The sequence below is a fragment of the Kogia breviceps genome, chromosome 4, assembly GCF_026419965.1.
Source record: "Kogia breviceps isolate mKogBre1 chromosome 4, mKogBre1 haplotype 1, whole genome shotgun sequence".
NCBI lineage: Eukaryota > Metazoa > Chordata > Mammalia > Artiodactyla > Physeteridae > Kogia > Kogia breviceps.
Genome location: NC_081313.1, coordinates 118,129,782 through 118,150,677, shown reverse-complemented (window position 1 = coordinate 118,150,677; position 20,896 = coordinate 118,129,782). Strand labels below are relative to the sequence as shown.

The 20,896-nt window shown below is 39.6% G+C and overlaps 2 protein-coding genes across 3 annotated transcripts in view; both read right to left on the bottom strand.

Moving 5' to 3' along the window:
* Window positions 1-443: 443 nt before the first annotated feature.
* The window catches only part of LOC131755738 (protocadherin beta-4-like), a 126,210-nt gene continuing 105,757 nt past the window's right edge, over window positions 444-20,896 (bottom strand). The window contains exons 3-4 of one of the 2 annotated variants that reach the window (XM_067031817.1): window positions 8,504-8,564; window positions 444-1,630 (exon numbers count right to left, since the gene is read on the bottom strand). In XM_067031817.1, the coding sequence (XP_066887918.1) occupies window positions 8,539-8,564 (26 nt within the window). In that variant the 3' untranslated portion in view covers window positions 444-1,630; window positions 8,504-8,538. The remainder of the gene's footprint in view (window positions 1,631-8,503; window positions 8,565-20,896) is intronic. The other variant, XM_059062379.2, reaches the window with a different exon arrangement.
* Window positions 18,940-20,896, bottom strand: part of PCDHB15 (protocadherin beta 15) — a 6,147-nt gene continuing 4,190 nt past the window's right edge. The window contains exon 1 of the mRNA XM_067031800.1: window positions 18,940-20,896. This exon is cut by the window's right edge and continues 4,190 nt beyond it. The gene's annotated coding sequence lies outside the window, so the exon portion shown is untranslated.

Below are 20,896 nucleotides of genomic sequence, written 5' to 3'. Positions count from 1 at the left end.
CACCTACCAAGTGCTAAAGGTTATACTAATCTACTCCAGTAAAGATAACCACTGGTATGGCAGCTGTAATTGGAGCTGCCAGTTGATTAAGCAAATTGCAGTCCATTGTCATCACTATGATCCATCCAGTTTTTGCAGGGGGTGAACAGGTGAATTAAATGATATGAGGAGACTATCACTTCTGCATACTTTAACTTTTAGAATGTAGTGCTAATCTCTGAAATTAGGATGCAGTGTTACTTATTTACTATCTTGGCTGGGGAAAGGGAAATTTCAGGTTTTCCACTATGTTTCTTACCCTACCAGTCAGGGAACAAATGAAAGGGTTTGACATTGAAGGTTTCTAAGACCATCCCCAGGTTTGGTGATTTGCTAGAAAGACTCATGAGACTCAGCACATAGTCATACTCATGACTGTGAGTACGTAAAATGATACAGTAGAAGGATACAAAGAAAAATCAGCAAAGGGAAAAGGTGCATTGGACAAAATTTGGAGGAAAGTAGATAGAAATTTCTAAGAGTCCTCCTCCCTTGGATTCACACAGAATGTGCTTCATTCTTCTAGCATCAGATTGAAACAACATGTATGAAATGTTGTCTACCAGCGAAGCTTACCTGAAATCCAGGAGTTTTATTGGGTGCTGGACACATGGGCATCCCCTGACTAGCATAAACTACATTGTTTGTGTATACAGTTTAGGCACAGTAAATGACCTTTATCAGTTATGAAATGCGGGGGACAGTCTCCAAATCCAAGTCCCAGATGCCAACAAAGGGCCAACCTTGCAAGCAAGCCTTTCTAAGGATAGGAGTCTCAGGCCTATGGTAACTCTTTCCTGCACAGTCCATCCCCTTGGCCCTTGGCCAAGGTGTCTTTTCAACAAGATTATCATCAGTAGGACCCCATGTAGCAGGGTGAGACCAACATACAATATTGGCCTCAGTTATGCCCTCCATGGTTCCTAGATTTGGCCAGTTAAACAAATCCCACTAACAGTAAAGGCCTACCTTAGAAAGCCAGGTATCTTCCTGCTTACATTTTTGTTGTAACCTTTTCACCTGGCCCAAGGCATCAAGTCAGGCACAGCACAACTCTGGCTAGGAAGTTGAAGCTGACACAAATGTCTTGTAGGGCTGAGGCAGTGTCATGATAGCAGGGTACACATGAAAGAAATACAGTCCCAGAGGGCACATGTAGTACCTCTGGAAACAGAGAGTTTACATTGTTAGGGCACCCCAAGCAGGACATACATTAGTTAGGCAGTGCTGGTTAACAGAGACTTCAAGATGGCCTCTAACCATGGGGCCTCCTGCTCCAGGATTCTCAGTTCAGTCCAAATAATTCAGTTCAGTTTTTGGTTTCAAAGGGGCTTCCCGAGGCAGTCGGTTCCAAATAGTTTTGCTTGTGCATGACATCACTTTATCCACCTCACAGGTGTGGACAGCATCTGGAAGTGTTCTGCATGGAAAGTGCAGGAGCTGGAGCCATTCTCTGCTGCCTCATAGTCAGAACTGTCAGGTGTGATTGTGGGCTCAGCAGTCCATTTGAATTCAGAATGCTCATAGCAGCTTGGAAAAGCAGCATGGGGAGTTTTCCTTCAAGAAGAGAGGGAAGCTTCCAGGAAGAGTTCTGAAAAACAAACATCGTTAATGTCCTCCCCACTCTCTGTGCCTCCCTGGGCTGTGTTTTCTTCATTGTTAAAAAATCAATGTGTCCCATTCAGCAGTTATAACTTTATATTTTTTTAGTCATCCTCTACTCTTACACAGATGTTTTGTCCGAAAGGGTCGTATGCAAGACAAAAGCATTTTCACAGAAAGAATTTTTTATGTAATTTTTACCATAAAGTCATATCATGTTAAGGAATTTATCATGACGATATCCTGAATTTTCAAAGGTTTTCAAAATGGATTTACACAGATCAATCTTTTTCTGGGGATAGTTGCATTTAACAGTCAAATTGCCTTAATAAGATGTGTGTACTAGGTAAAAGGTGAGGGAAATAGAGTCACACTATCAGTTCATTGATGCAAATTGCAACCAATCTAGAAATCTGAACACAAGTCAATAGCAGTGGAACCTACCCCATTGGGGGTCCAGAGTCTGATCTGTCAGGAGTGGGTGGAGGGGTCATAGTTGCTGTGATGTGCCTTCCCCCAACTTGCAGCTTTCCACAGTACTCACAAGTTAGAAATGCAACCAGTCTCTGTATATCTCTATCAGAAATATAGAGCCAGTCAGCACCTCAATTACAGATGGCCCCATCAGAAAATAAGCCTTTCCTGTGGGCATCTGTAAGTGGTCCAGATGGTCCAGCCAGCATCCGTGTTTTCTCTGTTTAGGGCCCCACAAAGGGGTTTCCTAAATCTGCAACAGGTACAGCATCTGTGTTCCCTGTATTGAGCCTGTGGCTGCTTTCAGTTTAGCACAGCTAATGCTATAACTGAAATGGTGCTTAGAAGATAGTATCAGATTTTCCCTTAGAGTCAGATCTAGGCGATTAGGATCTGTGAGTTCAGAATGCCAAAAAAGCCGGTGGTAAGGGACAGTGGAAATGCTCCCCAAATCCAAGTTTCCAGATAACAGCCAAGGGCCAACCTTGCAAGCAGGGCCTTGCAAGGATAAAGTATTAAGCCTGCTACATTAACTCTTTTCTGCACAGGCTTCTTCCAGCTGATGAGTATATCTATCCCAATTTTACACTCAGGGACCTAGGAAATAATCACATGGTAGGTCTGTGGACACTTTGGACCCACTTTGAGATGGATTTGGGCCTAAATTCCATTCATCTCTTCATCTCTATAAGCCTGCATTACAACTGAAGGACCATTATGGTGTTTTAAGTCACCTCTTATCAGAGTCTGCTCAGGAACTATATTTCACCTTCCTTGAGAAGTCTGGATAATCCACTTTCCCAAGTGCAGTTACCCAGGCAAACAGCTGCAGATCTCTTTAGGAAAGGATAGAAGGAACACTTAGAGTCTTTAGCTGCAGTGGCATTGCCCTTCCTTAAAGAGGGTCATCTTCCCCTTCTAACAGACTCTGGTATGTGATCTGACATATCTAAACACTTCCCTGTTGGCGCAGTGGTTGAGAGTCCGCCTGCTGATGCAGGGGACACGGGTCTGTGCCCCAGTCCGGGAAGATCCCACATGCTGCGGAGCGGCTGGGCCCGTGAGCCATGGCCTCTGAGCCTGTGCTTCCGGAGCCTGTGCTCCGCAACGGGAGAGGCTGCAACAGTGAGAGGCCCGCGTACCGCAATGAAGAGTGGCCCCCGCTTGCCGCAACTGGAGAAAGCCATCACCACTTCAAGGTCTGTTTACCCTGCAGTGTTTGTCTTCCCGTATGAATGCCAAGTGGAAAACTTCATATGAAATAGCTGATATGCTTCATATGCAAACCACGTGGTACTGGCTTTATGATGAGTAGGATACTCACCCGCTGAATATACCTGTTATCCAGGTCATGGTAAATTCTGAGGTTAAAGGGGCCCCTTCACATGGGCATCCCATATAATCCTATTGTTGCCAAATCAAAAAAGCGTTCAGGGCTTTCCTGGTGGTGCAGTGGTTAAGAATCTGCCTGCTAATGCAGGGGACACAGGTTCGAGCCCTGGTCCGGGAAGATCCCACATGCCGCGGAGCAACTAAGCCTGTGCACCACAACTACTGAGCCTGGGCTGTAGAGCCCATGAGCCACAACTACTGAAGTCCACACGCCTAGAGCCCGTGCTCCGCAACAAAAGAAGCCACCGCAATGAGAAGCCCGGGCACCCCGACGAAGAGTAGCCCCGACACGCCACAACTAGAGTCCGTGCACAGCAACAAAGACCCAACGCAGCCAAAAATAAATAAAATAAATAAATTTTTAAAAAAGGTTCAGGAAACATCAAATTTGCTATCTTAGCTTCCCCTCACTGGGTCTTACAGATGCTAATAAAAACATTAAGTTAATTAACTAGAGAATGGGAAGAGGCCAAGGAGGCAGTCACAGGACTCACAAGGAGGTAGACATTTTTAAACAGTTATTAAGGAATAAGATGAGGGACTTCCCTGTTGATCCACTGGTTAAGACCCCGCGCTCCGAATGCAGGGTGCCCGGGTCCGATCCCTGGTCAGGGAACTAGATCCCATATGCCACAACGAAGATCCCACCTGCTGCAACTAAGACCTGGAGAGGCCAAATAACTTAATAAATAAATAATAGGTAAATAAAAAAATATTTTTTAAAAAGAGATAAGATGAATGAATATCAATAGGAGCAAAACAAAGAGAAAAGAAAAAGGGGAGTCACAGGACTCATTCCAGAAGAGTAGAAATCCTTAGATGGTTATTTAAAAAATGGAGTGAATAAAATGGACATTGATTGGGTTAAAACAAAGTTTTAATACAGCACTACCTAAGGTTGGGTGGGCCAAAGGAACCCGCCCCCGCCTTTGATCTCTCAACATTAAAGGATACCAAACAAGTCCACTCTATTTACCCCTGTTTGGAGAAATTTTAAAAGTCAGAAGGCAGACATTACAATGAGAAACCTGACTGGAAATTGCATGGGAAAATGGGCAGGCAGATTTATAAGGTAAAGATTGAAAAAAGGGCCAGGGTCACTTGGCTCAACCCCTCACTGGGTAGCCAAAGACTTTTGCACTGGAGTGGATAAAATGGTCATGGGCTGGAGAAGTTTCCAGGACTCAGCTGTGGTACCAAAGCCCATTGGTGAAATCCAATTAGATTAAGATTAGATTAGATTAAGATTACCTAAAAAAGGTAATGGTTGATAGGATTATGAAAGTTCAAATTATGTAAAGAAGTGTGGGGCTTCCTTGGTGGAGCAGTGGTTAAGAATCTGCCTGCCAATGCAGGGGACACGGGTTCAAGCCCTGGTCAGGGAAAATCCCACATGCCGCGGAGCAACTAGGCCCGTGCACCACAACTACTGAGCCTGCGCTCTGAAGCCAGCGATGCACAAGTAATGAAGCCTGTGCACCCAGAACCCCTGCTCCTCAACGAGAAGCCAGCGCAGTGAGAAACCTGCGCACCGCAACAAAGAGTAGCCCCCACTCCCTGCAACTAGAGAAAAGCCCACGCGCAGCAACGAAGGCCCAATGCAGCCAAAAATAAAATTAAAAATATATAAATTTTTTGGGCTTCCCTGGTGGCGCAGTGGTTGAGAATCCGCCTGCCGATGCAGGAGACACGGGTTCGTGCCCTGGTCCGGGAAGATCCCACATGCCGCGGAGCAACTAAGCCCGTGAGCCATGGCTGCTAGGCCTGCGCGTCCGGAGCCTGTGCTCCACAACGGGAGAGGCCACAGCAGTGAGAGGCCCGCATACCGCAAAAAAAAAAAAAAAAAAAAAAAAAAAAAAAAATATATATATATATATATATATATATATATAAATTTTTTAAAAAGAAGTGTGTCAACTTTTCCTGAATGTTTTATGGGAATGCATATTATGAAGGGCGAGGGAACACTTCGCCTACCTAGTATTGTAAAATCAAAACCTGTGGATGCTATACACTACCAACTGTAAAATAGTTGGCTAGTGAGAAGCAGCACCATAGCACAGGGAGATCGGCTTGGTGCTTTGTGATGACCTAGAGGGGTGGGATAGGGAGGATGGGAGGGAGTTTCAAGAGGGAGGGGATACGGGGACATGTGTATGCATATGGCTGATTCACTTTGTTGTGCAACAGAAACTAACACGGTATTGTGAAGCAATTATACTCCAATAAAGTTCTATTTAAAAAAAAACCAAACCTGTGGATGAAGTCCTAATAGAGGCTACAGTTAGGAACATATGAGTTGTTGGAATTACAGTAAAAGTTTGTAGGAGAATCGGTATGTTTGAACTTACTAGAGAATGGACTTGAGGATATGGGGAGGGGGAAGGGTAAGCTGTGACAAAGTGAGAGAATGGCATGGACATACATACACTACCAAACATAAAATAGATAGCTAGTGGGAAGCAGCCGCATAGCACAGGGAGATCAGCTGTGTGCTTTGTGACCACCTAGAGGGGTGGGATAGGGAGGGTGGTAGGGAGGGAGACGCAAGAGGGAAGAGATATGGGGATATATGTATATGTATAACTGATTCACTTTGTTATAAAGCAGAAACTAACACACTATTGTAAAGCAGTTATCCTCCAATAAAGATGTTAAAAAAAAAATGAACAGGCTTTATGTGAAGTGCTTGTGTCTTTTTTACCAGATTGTATTTGGGAGATGGACACTGAATCTGACTGCAGAACATTTCCCCTACCTAGTATTATCAAACAGGAGGTATGTAAATCCACCTTTCAAGCAATATTAATTGGACATGCTAAATGGGAACCAGTAAGATTGCCTGAGCCATACAGTGTAGAATAGAAGCTGGAGTGCTGGTGGGGACAAATTCTCTGTGCAATAGCCCTATGTGGGGCATATACTAGGGCTTATGGCTAGAGCCTGTGAGTGCTTCCCAGAGATGACTACTGGGACTTTGGACAAGAGGATTTCCACTTGAGGGGTGTTTACTCCCGTGGAGTAAAAGAAGACACAAGCACTTCCCATAAAACCCTATAAAGAGCCCTTGCCTGGCTGACAGAGCTGCTTGGTTTGTAGATTCCAAGGTGAATGGACAACATCCTGTTTGGAAGGCCATCACTCTGATGGAAGGAGGTAAAAACAAATCAGCTTGGTGGGCTGAATTACGTGCTGTTTACTCAGCAGTGATGGAAGGATTGAACAGTGGAAAAAAACCACTATGTTTGGCTTTTTACTGACTCATGCACAGTGGCCAAAATGATTGGAGTCGACAAGAAGATATACCTGTGTGTTTGCTCGAGGTGACCAACTGGGTCCATGAAGTTGAGGGTTTGCAGCATGCAGAGACGGGCTGAATCTAAACATATTCCTCTTGTACCCTCTGAGGCACAAAATGCCAGTAAGAACTGTTTTATCTGCCAACAAAATACACAGAGACTGCAGATAGATGTGTGACCAACTTCCTGGTGGCAAAGCCCTTGAACACAGCTGGCTGTTACTGGTAGCCCTATGGGGCTACAAATGGGTCATGATAGGAATAGACACTGATTCTGGTCTGGACTTCGCTTACCTGGTGTTTAATGCAAATGCTCAGAATATTGTGAGAGAATTGGAAGAGAAGATATTGTACCAATTTGTATAGCTGACTATCATTTGTTCAGGCCAATGACCTCACTTTACAGCCCATAATGTCCAACAATGGGCAGAGAGATATCCTCCTCAGAGTAATATTCTGATAGATAATTGGAACAGGCAATTAAAACATTGATTGTCTAAAACAGGGGGAGATAAAAGCACGAAGGGCTGGTTTACACACATTCATGAGAATGTGCTCACACTCAACATGAGGGGGGCTAAAGGAGTGTCCTCACGGAATAGATTTCTCTTGTTTTCCTGGTGGATCTGGGGCAGAAGGGTTGGGGAAGGTGCTGGTATACTTTCTTCTTCGTATAACCTCATCTTTTTTTTTCCTCCTACTTGTTGTGTTGGTCATAGGACCAGGGCTGCAATTACAAGCACAGGAAACATGAATGGATTCCTAAGCAAGGAACTATAACTATGTTTTTAACCTTATGTCAGAATTCCCAAGGGCCTAATGGGGCAGGATGTACCTTCACACCATCTGGCAAAATTGGGATTAACAGCAAATGCCACTATATTGCCTGGTGGTAAAGATAGCCCACTAGTTCTGCATCTATGTACCTTACTCTATTGGGAACAGACTGGACAGAGGAGGAAGCACTTGCTAGAGTAGTATTACGGTCTGCAATCTACACCAGCATAGTGGCTGAACCTAATGTCCCTTCCAAAGGTAGAAAAGTTTGGGATAAAATGGAAAGAAGAAAAAATAGTAGCTATTGGTAAAGGAATGAAAAATGGGTTATGTAATGAGGGAAAGTCAGTATTACATTAACAACTTGGAAGAGGCTCAGAGCAAGAGATGATACCCAGACTTTCTTGTTACCAACCCTCTAATCTTATTCCCTTTTATCCCATGGCATATAGGCCAAACCATTAGCCACCACTCATGAATAAATGCTGTTATGGACTGAATTATCTTATAAAAAGATATATCGGCATCTTAAACCCCAGTACCTCAGAATGTAACTTCATTTGGAGATAGGGTCTTAACAGAGGTAATCAAGTTAAAACAAGGTCATTAGGATGGGTCCTAATCCAGGATAGTTGATGTCCTTATAAAAAGGGGAAATTTAAACACAGAGACAGACACGCATAGAAGACCATATGCAAAGAAGGAGAAGATAGGGAGAAGATGGCATCCACATCCAAGGAAACAGAAATGGAGCAGATTCTCCCTCTCAGCCTTCACAAAGAACCCACCCTACTAACACCTTGATTTCAGACCTCCAGCCTCAAAAACTGTGAGACAATGAATTTCTATTATTTAAGCCACCCAGTTTGTGGTACTCTGTTATGGCAGCCCTAGAAAACTAATACAAATGCAAATACATACCTGGGGCCATCTTTCTTTCCAAGAAAAGAGAACAGTCAGATGTACCACTCAAGGTTCTTTCCTATCAAGGGAAGAGGGGCAAGATAGGTGAAGGGGATTAAATAGTACAAACTACTAAGTATAAGATAAATAAGATACAAAGATATAATGTACAGTAGAGGAAATTTAGCCAATACTTTATAATAACTTTATATGGAGTATAATCTATAAAAATATTGAATCACTATGTTGTACTTCTGAAAGTAAAATGATATTGTAAGTCAACTATACTTCAATTAAAAAACAAACAAACAAACAAAACCCCAGAACGGTCTTTCCTAGCATGAGGAGTTCCTTTCTCTTCTGCCCTTCTGAGCCAGTCCTGGGGGATGTAATACGTTACTAGTCTCCTTATGGTTTGTGTCAGATTTCTGTGAGGAAATATTTTAAAATTAGGCTCAAATTTTCCCTCTTTAGTGATCTGATCACAGGAAATGAGCTGATCATTCCCTTCTCTACTATCCATTCTAGGTTTATTTTCACCTTCACTAGCATGTCTGCTGGTTTTCGTGGCTTATCTGGTGGTATAATCCAGACGTTCATCCCCAATAGATATGAGCCCTTGTCATCAAGCCCTTTCTTTCAATATGGGATTGTTGCATATATCCAATTACCAATAAGGCCATAGATGTAGGTTGAAAGAGAGGTGGTAATGCAGGAGCAGTAGGTGTATTGCCAGTATAAACCGTCCACTTATGAAACATATTTATGCTCTCCAGACCTGCTCATGTATGATCTTGTATTACTACTTCCACTTGAAGATGGAGGGCTGCTACACATGCTACAATTTTATGGTTTGATAAATCAGGTAAATTACAGACACCTCAGATCACATGTTCACTTTATGTCCCACAGTCAGGGGTTCAGTCTCTACTGTGGTCCAATAGCAAGCCAGGAGCTGTGTTACTGAGTTGGGATCTCTAAGAAGCAGACTCTGAGATTGAGTTAAAGTAGGGTATTTGCTAGGGAGTTCTTTGAGATTAACATCCATGGGGAAGAGGTGACAGAGGCAGGATTCAGCAGAGAGAGAAGTGGGGAACTCTGAAGCTAAAATGTCCCTTTAGAGTTGTGCTGAGCTAGCTGAAATGGCTAGGTCTTTATATTTCCACCTTGATCAGTCATTGGATGTGGCCTGCCCTGAAAAGGGTGTGACAGCTGAAGGGTGCCTACTGATAACACTCCTGGCATTCCCAGAATCAAGACTTCCATGGAAAGGGAATTTGAGTGGTTCATGTCCATGTCCTTATAGTCCACCTTCTGTGCCTCTCTGATCCTTTTCTTCACACATATTCAGGGAGCAGCTCCTTCATGGTTCTGCTGGTCTTCTCTTCCTGGGGGAAACTTAGAAGAGAAAGTTTAATGGGATAACCTATAGTCTCTACCACTGAAACTGGTTTCAGGGTTAGAACTGATAATCATTGTCTCCCTTCTCTACTATCCATTCTAGGTTTATTTTCACCTTTACTAGCATGTCTGCTGGTCTCGGTGGTTTATCGGGTGGTATAATCCAGACGTTCATCCCCAAGAGATATGAGTCCCTGTCATCAAGCTCCTTCAATATGGGATTGTTGCATATATCCAATTACCAAAATAACTGGGCTAGTGTGTACCAGGAGGCACTCAAGTGGGTCAACTATGTGCCAAACATATTTTTCCTTGAACCCTGTGTGTCATAGCAGCCCTACTTCCTCCTGATGATCAGGGTCAGTTTCCCCTGTCAAGTTGGTGGCTCCTCTCTTGTCTGCTGGACCCTGGTCATATGGAACCGAAAGGATTGAGGATATAGCTTTAGCTTATAGTATAGAGGGAATCATGCTATATCCCCTGGTAAAAATGTTTCCCTTTAAGGACAAGGACTTCTAACTCTGCAGAGCCCAGAGTTTCAGAAAAGGGAAGAACAAATTCCCCAAGCAGGTCATTGAGAGCAATGTTAACTGAAGCCATTCCTGCCATATAAAGTAAAGGGCTTAGTGTTTGTCTCTCTTGCTGGCATATTGGAAATTTGGATGTGGAAGCACCTAAATCAACGTTGGTAAGTGAGGTACTTGAATAGCTTTTATCTTTGCCACTGTGGTCTCTTTGTTCATCTGCTCATCATGCCAGCAGTGGTCTGGCTGATGAAAGAGTCTGTCTGATGTCAAAAAATCAATACTTAGTCTATTCCAATGTTTAGTGACTCTTTCTTGGTGGAATGCCCTCTGGTGGCCATTAACTTATTAACATATACTTATCACATATAGGTCTTCACACTTTGTGTTTACTCCCATATATTCATCATGCTTCTAATCCATTACTCCTTGTACCCAATCTTCCAACTTTCCAGGATCCCAAGATTTTATTCTCTAACACCTTTATTCAATGGGAAAAAAAACCAAAGCTCTTTGTAAGAATAGTTGGATACATGTCTGGATCAGCAGAATATAGAATAATTTTGTGACCTCTTGCTATTTCCAGAAAGCAAGGACGCTTTCAAAATCATAGGTTGGGTCAAAAGTCCACAGGAGCCAGTTTGAGGAGTCTCCTGCTGGCCAAGTTGTGATAAGTTACTTGCAAAAATGGGCCAAAAATGTATACTTGATTAAAACAAGTTAATTCCATAGATTCCATAAATATGTAATGATACTAAAAAGAAAAAACTTGATTATTTTCTCTTTATTTAGTTTATTTGTTGATCCTTTTGCCAATACTTCACTGTCTTGATTATTGCAACTATACAAGATGTCTTGAAATATATATATATATATATTTGCTTGTCACTTGCCAATTTCCACAAAACAGCCTACTTGGATTTTTATTGGAGTTCCATTTCTCTAGAGATCATTTTGGTAATTGTGAACATCTTAAAAGTTTTGAGTCTTCAATTCATGAACGTGGTATATTTCTCCATTTATTTAAATCTTCTCAATTTCTGTTTGCAATGTTTTGTAATTTTCAGTGTGGAAGTCTTGCACATCTTTAGTTAAATCTATTCCTCATGTATCTTTTTGATGCTATTGTAAATGGTAGCTTTAAACTTTTATTTTCCATTTGTTACTTGCGATTATATAGAAACATTATTTATTTTTATATATTAGTCTTATATTCTGCAACCTTGCTAAATCTACTCATTAGTCCTAGTAGTTTTCTTGTAGGTTCTTTAGGATTTTCAACATATACAATTAGGTCATCTGTAAATAAAGACAAATATTTTAAATATCTGTGCCTTTTATTTATTTTCCTAGCTTTTTACATTGACTAGATCTTCCATTATAATGTTGAACAGAAGGAGTGAGAACTTTCTGGCTTTGTCTCTAATATTATGGGGAAGTATTCAATATTTTACCAGTAAGTATGATGTTAGCTTTAGGATTTTAGTAGTTTTTTTTTTAAACCACAATGAGGATGTTCCCATCCTCTAGTGTGTTGAAAGTTTTCACAAAATGCATTTTGAATTTTTCAAAGACTTTCTATGCATTTATTGAGATGATCATATATATGTTCTTTATTTTGTTAATATGGTGAATTACATTGAAAGTTTTAATAACAATACTATGTTTATCATTTAGGAATTTCATTCCATTTGACTAACATAAAATTCCCACAAATCAGCAAGGGGCTTATTTCTCTCCTGGGAGAGTCTAGAAATAGGCAACACAAGGATAGTATAGCCACTCAACAGTTGCAGTAGGGGAGCAAACTTACTCATTTGTTTGTTTTCTTTTGCTGCAACATTTTATGACTCAGGAAAAACAGAGTCACTGGAAATATTAGGAGAACTATGTGTTCACTATAGAAATTAGACCTTTCACAAATGTGGAGAAGAGGTAATCAGAGGATTGGAGAAAGTCTCTAAACACAATATTCTGAAACAGTGGTATGAATGGACAGTTTTGAGTTTGCAAGGAAATTCAAACAGCTGTGCACATCTATCCACCAAAGTAGGACCATGAAGGGTGAGCTCATGGAGATGTTTGTGGAAACTGCTATCTCTGGGCGACTGAAGTGCTTGTGATTGGCTCAGGGTTGATGTTATTCTGCAAAGACAGTAGTCAGGAAGATAAACTTGAAGTTTGGAACTTCTGAACAGTTCTGGATCTGTCCATCAATCTGCTACTTCCACATCATTTTGAGATTAATGGCTTCTTCATTTTTGCATTTCAAATCTCATGTAGGTTCCTCTTTTGTCTAATTCTAAACTAAAGCAAGAGGATTCTAGAAAATGTAATTCTAAGCCTCATATAACATAATCCAGCACAACCTTCATTACCCCTAGCTTTCACCCTCATGGTTCCAAGTTCTCTCTTTTCAACTTGAATTGTTGTGTCCAACTTAAAGGAGGAGCAAAGTACAAAAGGTTAAATTACTGAGTCTGATGAAACCATCTTTTTTTGATAATTTTGAACCTTTTTTATTTATATCAACTACTTATTAACCAAAACAATTGTTATATACTACACTAGCCACAAAAATGCTGAAGATACATCTCTCAACAGTTAAGGTCAATAACCTGAAAATTTCTAAGTTTTCATAGTAAGGAAGAAGGGTAGAATAGCTACCAGGTAGGCAAATCCCAGGGTCTGCCACAGTAGGCCAGAAAGAAAATCCCAACAAGTACCAAAGTCAATATCACGATGATCACATGCATTGCATATAGTGGAAATTAATTAGAGACAAAAAAAAGCTAATTTCAAATACACTTACTTGCATATTGAAAAATACACTTTACTTCAGTCTGAGATTTCACAATGGAAATGAGACAATATACATAGGTGAACCACAATGAAAATAATACTTATTGAAAGTTGTGTGAAATAGCTGAAAGAGTACTGGGAGCAAATTATTACCATAGAGGTTTATATTAGAAAATAAAAACTATAAATTATGAGCTAGGGGATCGCTTCAAAGATGAGAGAGACACTAATAAAGCAATTCCATATTTATAACATTTAAAACATTTCTCCTCTGGTATTGCTTTCCTTATGCCTAACAAAGAAGAGATGCACCTGAAGGTTTTCCCACATTGATTGCATTCATTGGGTTTCTCTCCAATGTGAGTTTTCATATGTTTTTGGAGTATTAGGGAAAACTAAAGGATTTTCCACATCCTTCAAATTCCTATCTCCCAGTATGAGTTCTCACTTGCTGACTAAAGAATGAGAAAGACCTGAAGGTTTTCCCAGATTCTTTACATTTATATGGTCTCTCTTCAGTGTGTGTTCTCATATATGCCCTAAAGTGTTAGGAATTATACTTTCCCACACTTATTACACTTATATGGTTTCTCTCAAATGTGAATTTTCACACGGCTTTGAAAGAATTAGATACAAGTTAAGATTGTCCTACACTTCAAATACTAATAGGATTTCTTTTCAGTGTGAGTTCTTACAAGTTTCCTAAGTGATGAGGAACAGCCAAAGGCATTCCTGCATTTCATATATTCACAGTGTTTCTCTCCAATTTGTGTTATCACATGTACAGTAAAATGTGAATAAAAGGACTTGTTACATTGTTTACAATTATAGGGCCTCTCTTCAATATTTTTACTCATGTGATTACTAAAAGAGGAAGGGAACTGTGCATTCCTTACATGTGTAGAACTCATATCTGGTGTTTTCTCATTTGTAGAGTAATCTCTGAAGAATAAGTGAAGGTTTTCCCACATTCCTTATATTCATAATGCTTCTCTCAAATTTGAGTTCTTATAGGTACTTTAAGGGATGTAGAAGAAATAAAAACTTTCTCACATTCTTTTACATTCATTGGGTATATTTTCAATATGAGTTCTCACATTTGCAACTAAAGGATGAGGGACAATTGAAGATTTTTCCACATTTTTTACCTTCATAGAATTTTTCCCCAATGAGTTTTCACATTTTCTTAGAGATGAAAGAAATGGAACGCTTTTTCACATTATATAAATATAAAGCGTATCTCCACTGTGAGTTCTTACATGTACAGCAATGCATGAAGAATGAACAGAAGCGTTCCTACATTTTATATATTCATAGTATTCTTCTCCAGTGTGAATTTTCACATGAGCCTAAGATACAAAGAATAGCTGAAGAGTTCTCTACATTTCTCACATTGTTAGGGTTGTGTCCAGTGTGTCTTAACAAGTGAATGATTAATGAAGGCTGTCACATAGCTAGTGAATTCACAGGATTTCTCTTCAGTATGAGTTCTCTTGTGCACATTTAAGTTTGGAAACAGGCTGAAGGCTTTTCCATATTGATTACTCTCATTATAGTTCTCTCCAGTATGAAATACCTTCCACATAGTAGATTTTAAGGTCTTTCTGAAATATTTTCCAATTCGATTTTATTCACAGAGATTCTCTACCATAAGAATTCTTAAATATCTCTCCTGTGTCTTAAGCTGATCTGTGCCACGGCAAAAAGGATGATAATTACATAATAGGAAGCTTTTCACATTGCAGATGAAGTAGTATAATACTAAGTTAAGGTAGACCATGATATGTAAAGGCTGTGTATTCTTATTCTTAGAGGAAATACCCCCCAAAATGTTACAGGTAAAAAGTCAATTTAGGACAGAAAATGGAATACCAAAAAATACAGAATTAAGCCAAAAGAAAACAGAAAACAAAAAACAAAGGAGTGCAGAGAGTGTGAATTAAAAAATTAAATAGACACAATTATATAAATAATTATATTAAATATAAATAGAATGCACTCTCCCATTACAAGGCAGAAATGATAATACTGGAGAAAAAAAAGCAAGATCCAACTCTATGTAGTTTACCAAAGATGAACTTAAAATATAAAGACAGGATGAAAGCAAAAGGATGAAAATAGATATATTATACAAACCCCAAGCATAAGAAATATGGATGACTCTATTAATATTGGATTTAAAGTATTACTAGAAACTAAAAGGGATGTTTCATAGTGCTTAATGTCAATTCAACAAGATAAAATAATCCTACTGATGTGCACATCTAACAACAGAGCTTCACAATACATGAGGTTTAAAAAATGCTAGAACTGAAAGAAGAAACAGACAAATACACAGTTGTAGTTGAAGAATTAATATTTTTCTCTCAGTAATTGATAGAACATGTAGGAAAATGTGGTAAGGATAAAGAATATTTAAACAACATTATCAAAGCAATTTGGTTTAATTGATATTTACAGAACACTACACACCACAACTTTAGAATACACATTTCCTTCAAGTATACATGCAAAACTTACCAAGATAACCCATATGTTAGATAACAACAACAAAACAGCAAAACTCAATAAATTTCAAAGGATTGAAATTGTACAGAGTAAGTTCTCAGACCAAAACAGAATTATTTTGGATATCAAAAATAATATCCCTGGATATTTGGAAATTAAGCAATACTTCTAGTTAAGCAATAGATCAGAGAAGAAATCAACAGGGAAACTGTAGATAAATTCAAACTTAATGGTAATAAAATCACAATGTATCAAAATTCATGAAATGCAGCTTAATTAATGCATAGAAAGAAATTTATAACTTTAAATTATATATTTATATATTTTAATCTGTATTAGAAAAGAGTCAACGATCTAAGCTTTCAGAGAAACTAGAAAAAGAATAGACTACTAAACCTGAAGAGATATAAATATAAGAAAAGAAATAAAAACGTATGAGTGGAAATCAATGAACCAGAAAACAGAAAGTAATAGGGAAATAACAAAGACAAGGTTGGTTTAAAAAAAGAAAGATTAATAAAATTTATATACTCACTGCAATACTGATAAAGGCAAAAGGAGAGAAAACATGTTTACCAATAACTAGAAGGAAAGAGGGGTACCACTACAGATCCTAAATATATTGAAAAGATAATAAAGGAATATTATCAATAACTTCATGCCAGTGTATTAACATCTTGGGTAAAATGGACAAATTGTTTAAAAAACACAAGTTACCAACTGACACAAGAGGAAATAGAAAACTGGAATTGCAGCATGTCTATTTAAGAAGTTCAATTTGCAATTCAAAATTTCCCGACAAAGAGAATGGTAGCCACACATGGCTTCTGGTAAATTCTATCAAATACATAAAGAAGAAATAATAAATACCATACACGACCTCTTTCATAAAAGAGAGGTGGAATAAACAATCGTCAACTCATTTTATGAGACCAGTATAATCCTGAAACTAAACCTGACAAGGGGATAACATGAAAAAATATAGAGAGACAAATATCCCTCATGAATGATGCAAAAATTCTCAACAATGAAGTGGCAAATGTTATCCCCCAATAGATAACATTTTTCACACTGCTGCATGCCACCTGGAAGAAAAACATATAAACAGTTTTCCTGATGAATCACAGCCATACAGGTACTCTTCCGTTCCCAGTCTGCAGGACTCCAGTTTGTCAGATCTCCTTGGATCTTTGTATTCTACTGTTGCTGCTGCTAGCTCATATTTAGAATGGAGATGGACTTGATTCAGATCTCACCACTCAGATTTCAGCTGTGACTACCCAAACTACTGATATGATGGCCATTTGAACTGGCAAGATGGAAACTACAAAAAGGACCAGGACTAGGTTAAGGCAAGCGTCTCAGAAGCAATATTAATGGGTCACCCCAAAACTTAGTAGTAAAGATAGATAATACTTAATACAATATTCCTAAAAAGTCAAACTTAATGAAATAATTCATGATGAACAAAATATTAATATTTTAAATAAAGACAGGATCCAACCCTACACTTGCACAACTTGGCCTCACCCTAATTCCAGCCCTGACACATCCTGACATCAACTTTGTTTCCTGAGCCCACTGGGGAAAAAAGGACAAAGTCTGGTCTACACTTCCCTCCCCATGGGCTGCTCCTTCAAGGCCAAGAGGGCTACTAATCTTCTAGATCCAATAATGCTGGCACTGTTAAATTTACAAAGAGAAACATCCTTCAGTTTGCAAATATAATCTATTTTAGGATATGTTAGTAATGACAATGTTATTTTTTAATTTAAAAAATCACATTTCTTTTTTCCATGAAAATTTTTATTTTTAAATTTTATTATTTTTTTGGCTGCACTGGGTCTTCATTGCTGTGCGCGGGCTTTCTCTAGTTGTGGCGAGTGGGGGCTACTCTTCGTTGCAGTGTGTGGGCTTCTGATCGCGGTGGCTTCTCTCTTGTTGTGGAGCATGGGCTCCAGGCATGCAGGCTTCAGTAGTTGCAGCATACAGGCCCTAGAGCACAAGCTCAGTAGTTGCATCACGCAAGCCCTGGAGTGCAGGCTCAGTAGTTGTGGCACATGGGCTTAGTTGCTCTGTGGCATGTGGGATCTTCCTGGACGAGGGATCGAACCCATGTCCCCTGCATTGGCAGGTGGATTCTTAACCACTGCGTCACCAGGGAAGTCCCAGTAATGGCAATTTTATGACATACATTTATGCACTAAAGGGAAAAATATCTTTACAGTGTGGAAAAGCTATGGAAAAGCATTGTTACTCTGGTATATATCTCTGCATATATACCAGAGATGCACCTCTACCATCTGCTAACGCTACTCCCCTAGACACACACATACACAAATGTATGTACTCAAATGTACACACCTACAAACATACACAAACACTCTGGGTGGAGCTAAGGAGTTCTAAAACTTCTTGAGGCAATTCCATCATGTATCATGATAGATTTTTATTGATTTTTCATGATTATGCTGATAAACTAGAAGGAATGCTCTTTTCAAGGTATTCCAGATCAGTCCAAGAAAGACATAAGTAGGAAGACTTTGGAGATGCCTTTAAATTCTACACTTTGCCAATATTTGTAAAGTAAGACAGGAAAGGAGTAATGGCTCCTGACACACTGAGGCCTCAAAACACACATCTCTGTGTACTGAAAATGTTGTTAGGAATTTCTGATCCTTCCATCAGGCATATTCTACCAAAACATGTAGACTGCTGATCTGCTTATGAATATTTTCAGGACTCATATTTAGTCAATTTATTTTACTAAGTAAAATTTTGGGCTGTGCCACTTCCCTGCCAGAGAGGGAAACAAGTATTCTAAACTTCCAGTCGTCTTGTAAGGACACCACTGATGAAGGTTAATAGTATAGCTGGCACTTATCAGGTCACTTTCTCATTCTATTTTCCAAAACTCAACTTTTTGGGTTGCTACCAACTAGGAAGATTCCTTTGAAAGTTCAATTATCTGTGTATGTTTATATTAGTCAAATTGAGAAATGACTGAATAAAGATATAAAGGCAGCCATAGTAACTCAGAGTACTGTCCCTTGATAACACCTAAGGGAAGGTAAAACTATTTTTCTGACAAGCATCTCATACATCTTAAACAGCCAACATAGGACCTAGTCAGACAACTGTGTAAATCAACCTTACTCGCGAGGAGGAGAGATGTGTCAGCCCGGAATGCATTTGTCTGTAATCAACAGAAAACCTGACTACAGTTGTTTAATCACATAAGAGTTTATTTATAAAGTGCAACATAAAGCCTGGGAGAAGGTAGCATAGAGGTGTTGCAGCAGCTTGACAATGCTGTAAGAAATTCAGGGGCTTTCCATCTTATCATACTTAGTATATAACCTTTGTTCTATGGTATTCATCTCATGGTTGCAAGTTGGCTGCTTCAACTCAAGGCTTACTCATCAGTACCATGCCAGTTAAGAAAAAAGGAAAATGGGCAAAGTCCTAAGGAACATGCCACCTCAGATTAGCCCTTTCAAAAATATTTCCCTTAAGCCCAATTCCCAATTATACTTTTACATCAGTAGCAATAAGAGTTATATGACACTCCTACCTGCAAGAGATTATGGGAATATGAATATTTTGGCCTAGAGTAGGGGAAGGAAAAGAAAAATGGGCTTGGAAATGGCTTTGTTGGTAGCCATTTGTATTCATGTCCTATAGCTGCTGTAACAAATTACCATAAACTTAGTGGCTTAACAACACAAAATTATCTTACCGTTCTGGAGGTCAGAAGTTAAACTGGGCTAAAGTTAAGGTAGAACTATATTCCTTTCTGGAGGCTTTAAGGGAGAATAAATTTTCTTGCCTTTTCTAGCTTCTAGAGGCTATCTGCATTCCATTTGTGGCTCCCTTCTATCTTCAAACTCAGTAATGACTGGTTCAGTCTTTTTCACAGAACATCACTCTGATACTGACTTTTCTGTTTCCCACTTCCACTTCTTATTAAAGGCTCTTGTGACTACACTGGACCCATCTGGATAATCTAGGGTAATCTCCTTATAAGGTTAGCTGATTTTCAACCTTAATTCCATCTGCAACTTTAATTCCCCCTTGCCACATAACATAAGATATTCACAGGTTCCAGAGAGTAGGACATAGATACTTTGTGGGGCCATTATTCTCCCTACCACAGTCCACCCTCTGGTCCCCAAAGATTCACATCCATCCCACATAAAAAAATATATTTAAGGTCCTCAAAGATCACATCTCATTATAGTATCATCCCAATGTGTATGCCTAGTACAAATAGTGTACACCTGTGACATCCTTGGCTTTCTCTCCAGAGCACACTTTCCTAATTTTAGCATCTTTTACAATCTGAATAGGCTGAGAATTTCTCAAATCATCATATTCTGGTTCCTTTTTGCTTAACAGTCCTTCCCTCAATCTATTTCATTCTTCTCACATTTTTACTATAAGCAGCAAGAAGAAACCACGCTGCACTTTCAACCCATGCCTCCTCAGCCCAGATCTCCTCAGCTAAATATCCAAGTTCATTGCTTACCAGTCCTTTCCTCCCACATTTCCACTGCAGGACACAATTCAGCTAAGTTTTCAGCCACTATGTACCAACGATTCCATTTCCTCCAGTTTCCAATAACATTTTCCTCATTTCTTCCTGAGCCCTCATCAGCAGTGACTCTAAACTTTTTAAAAATTTATTTATTTATTTATTTATTTTTGGCTGTGTTGGGTCTTTGTTGCTGTGCGCGGGCTTTCTCTAGTTACGGCAAGCAGGGACTACTCTTCATTGCGGTGCACAAAGTGCATGGGCTTCTCGCTGCGGTGGCTTCTCTTGTTGCAGAACACAGGCTCTAGGCCTGCAGACTTCAGTAGTTGTGGCTCGTGGGCTCTAGAGCACAAGCTCAGTAGTTGTGGCACATGGGCTTAGTTGCTCCACGGCATGTGGGATCTTTCTGGACCAGGGCTCGAACCCTTGTCCGCTGCATTGGCAGGTGGAGTCTTAACCACTGTGCCACCAGGGAACATCCATATTACTACCGTATTACTACCAAGTAACATCCATATTACTACCAAGTCTCCTAAGGTTTTGATTTACCTAAATCAATCTATAAGGCAATATATGTTTTCTCCACCATACTCCTTACTTCCCTCTGAGTCTTTGCTAGCAGAGTTATTAACATCTGTATTT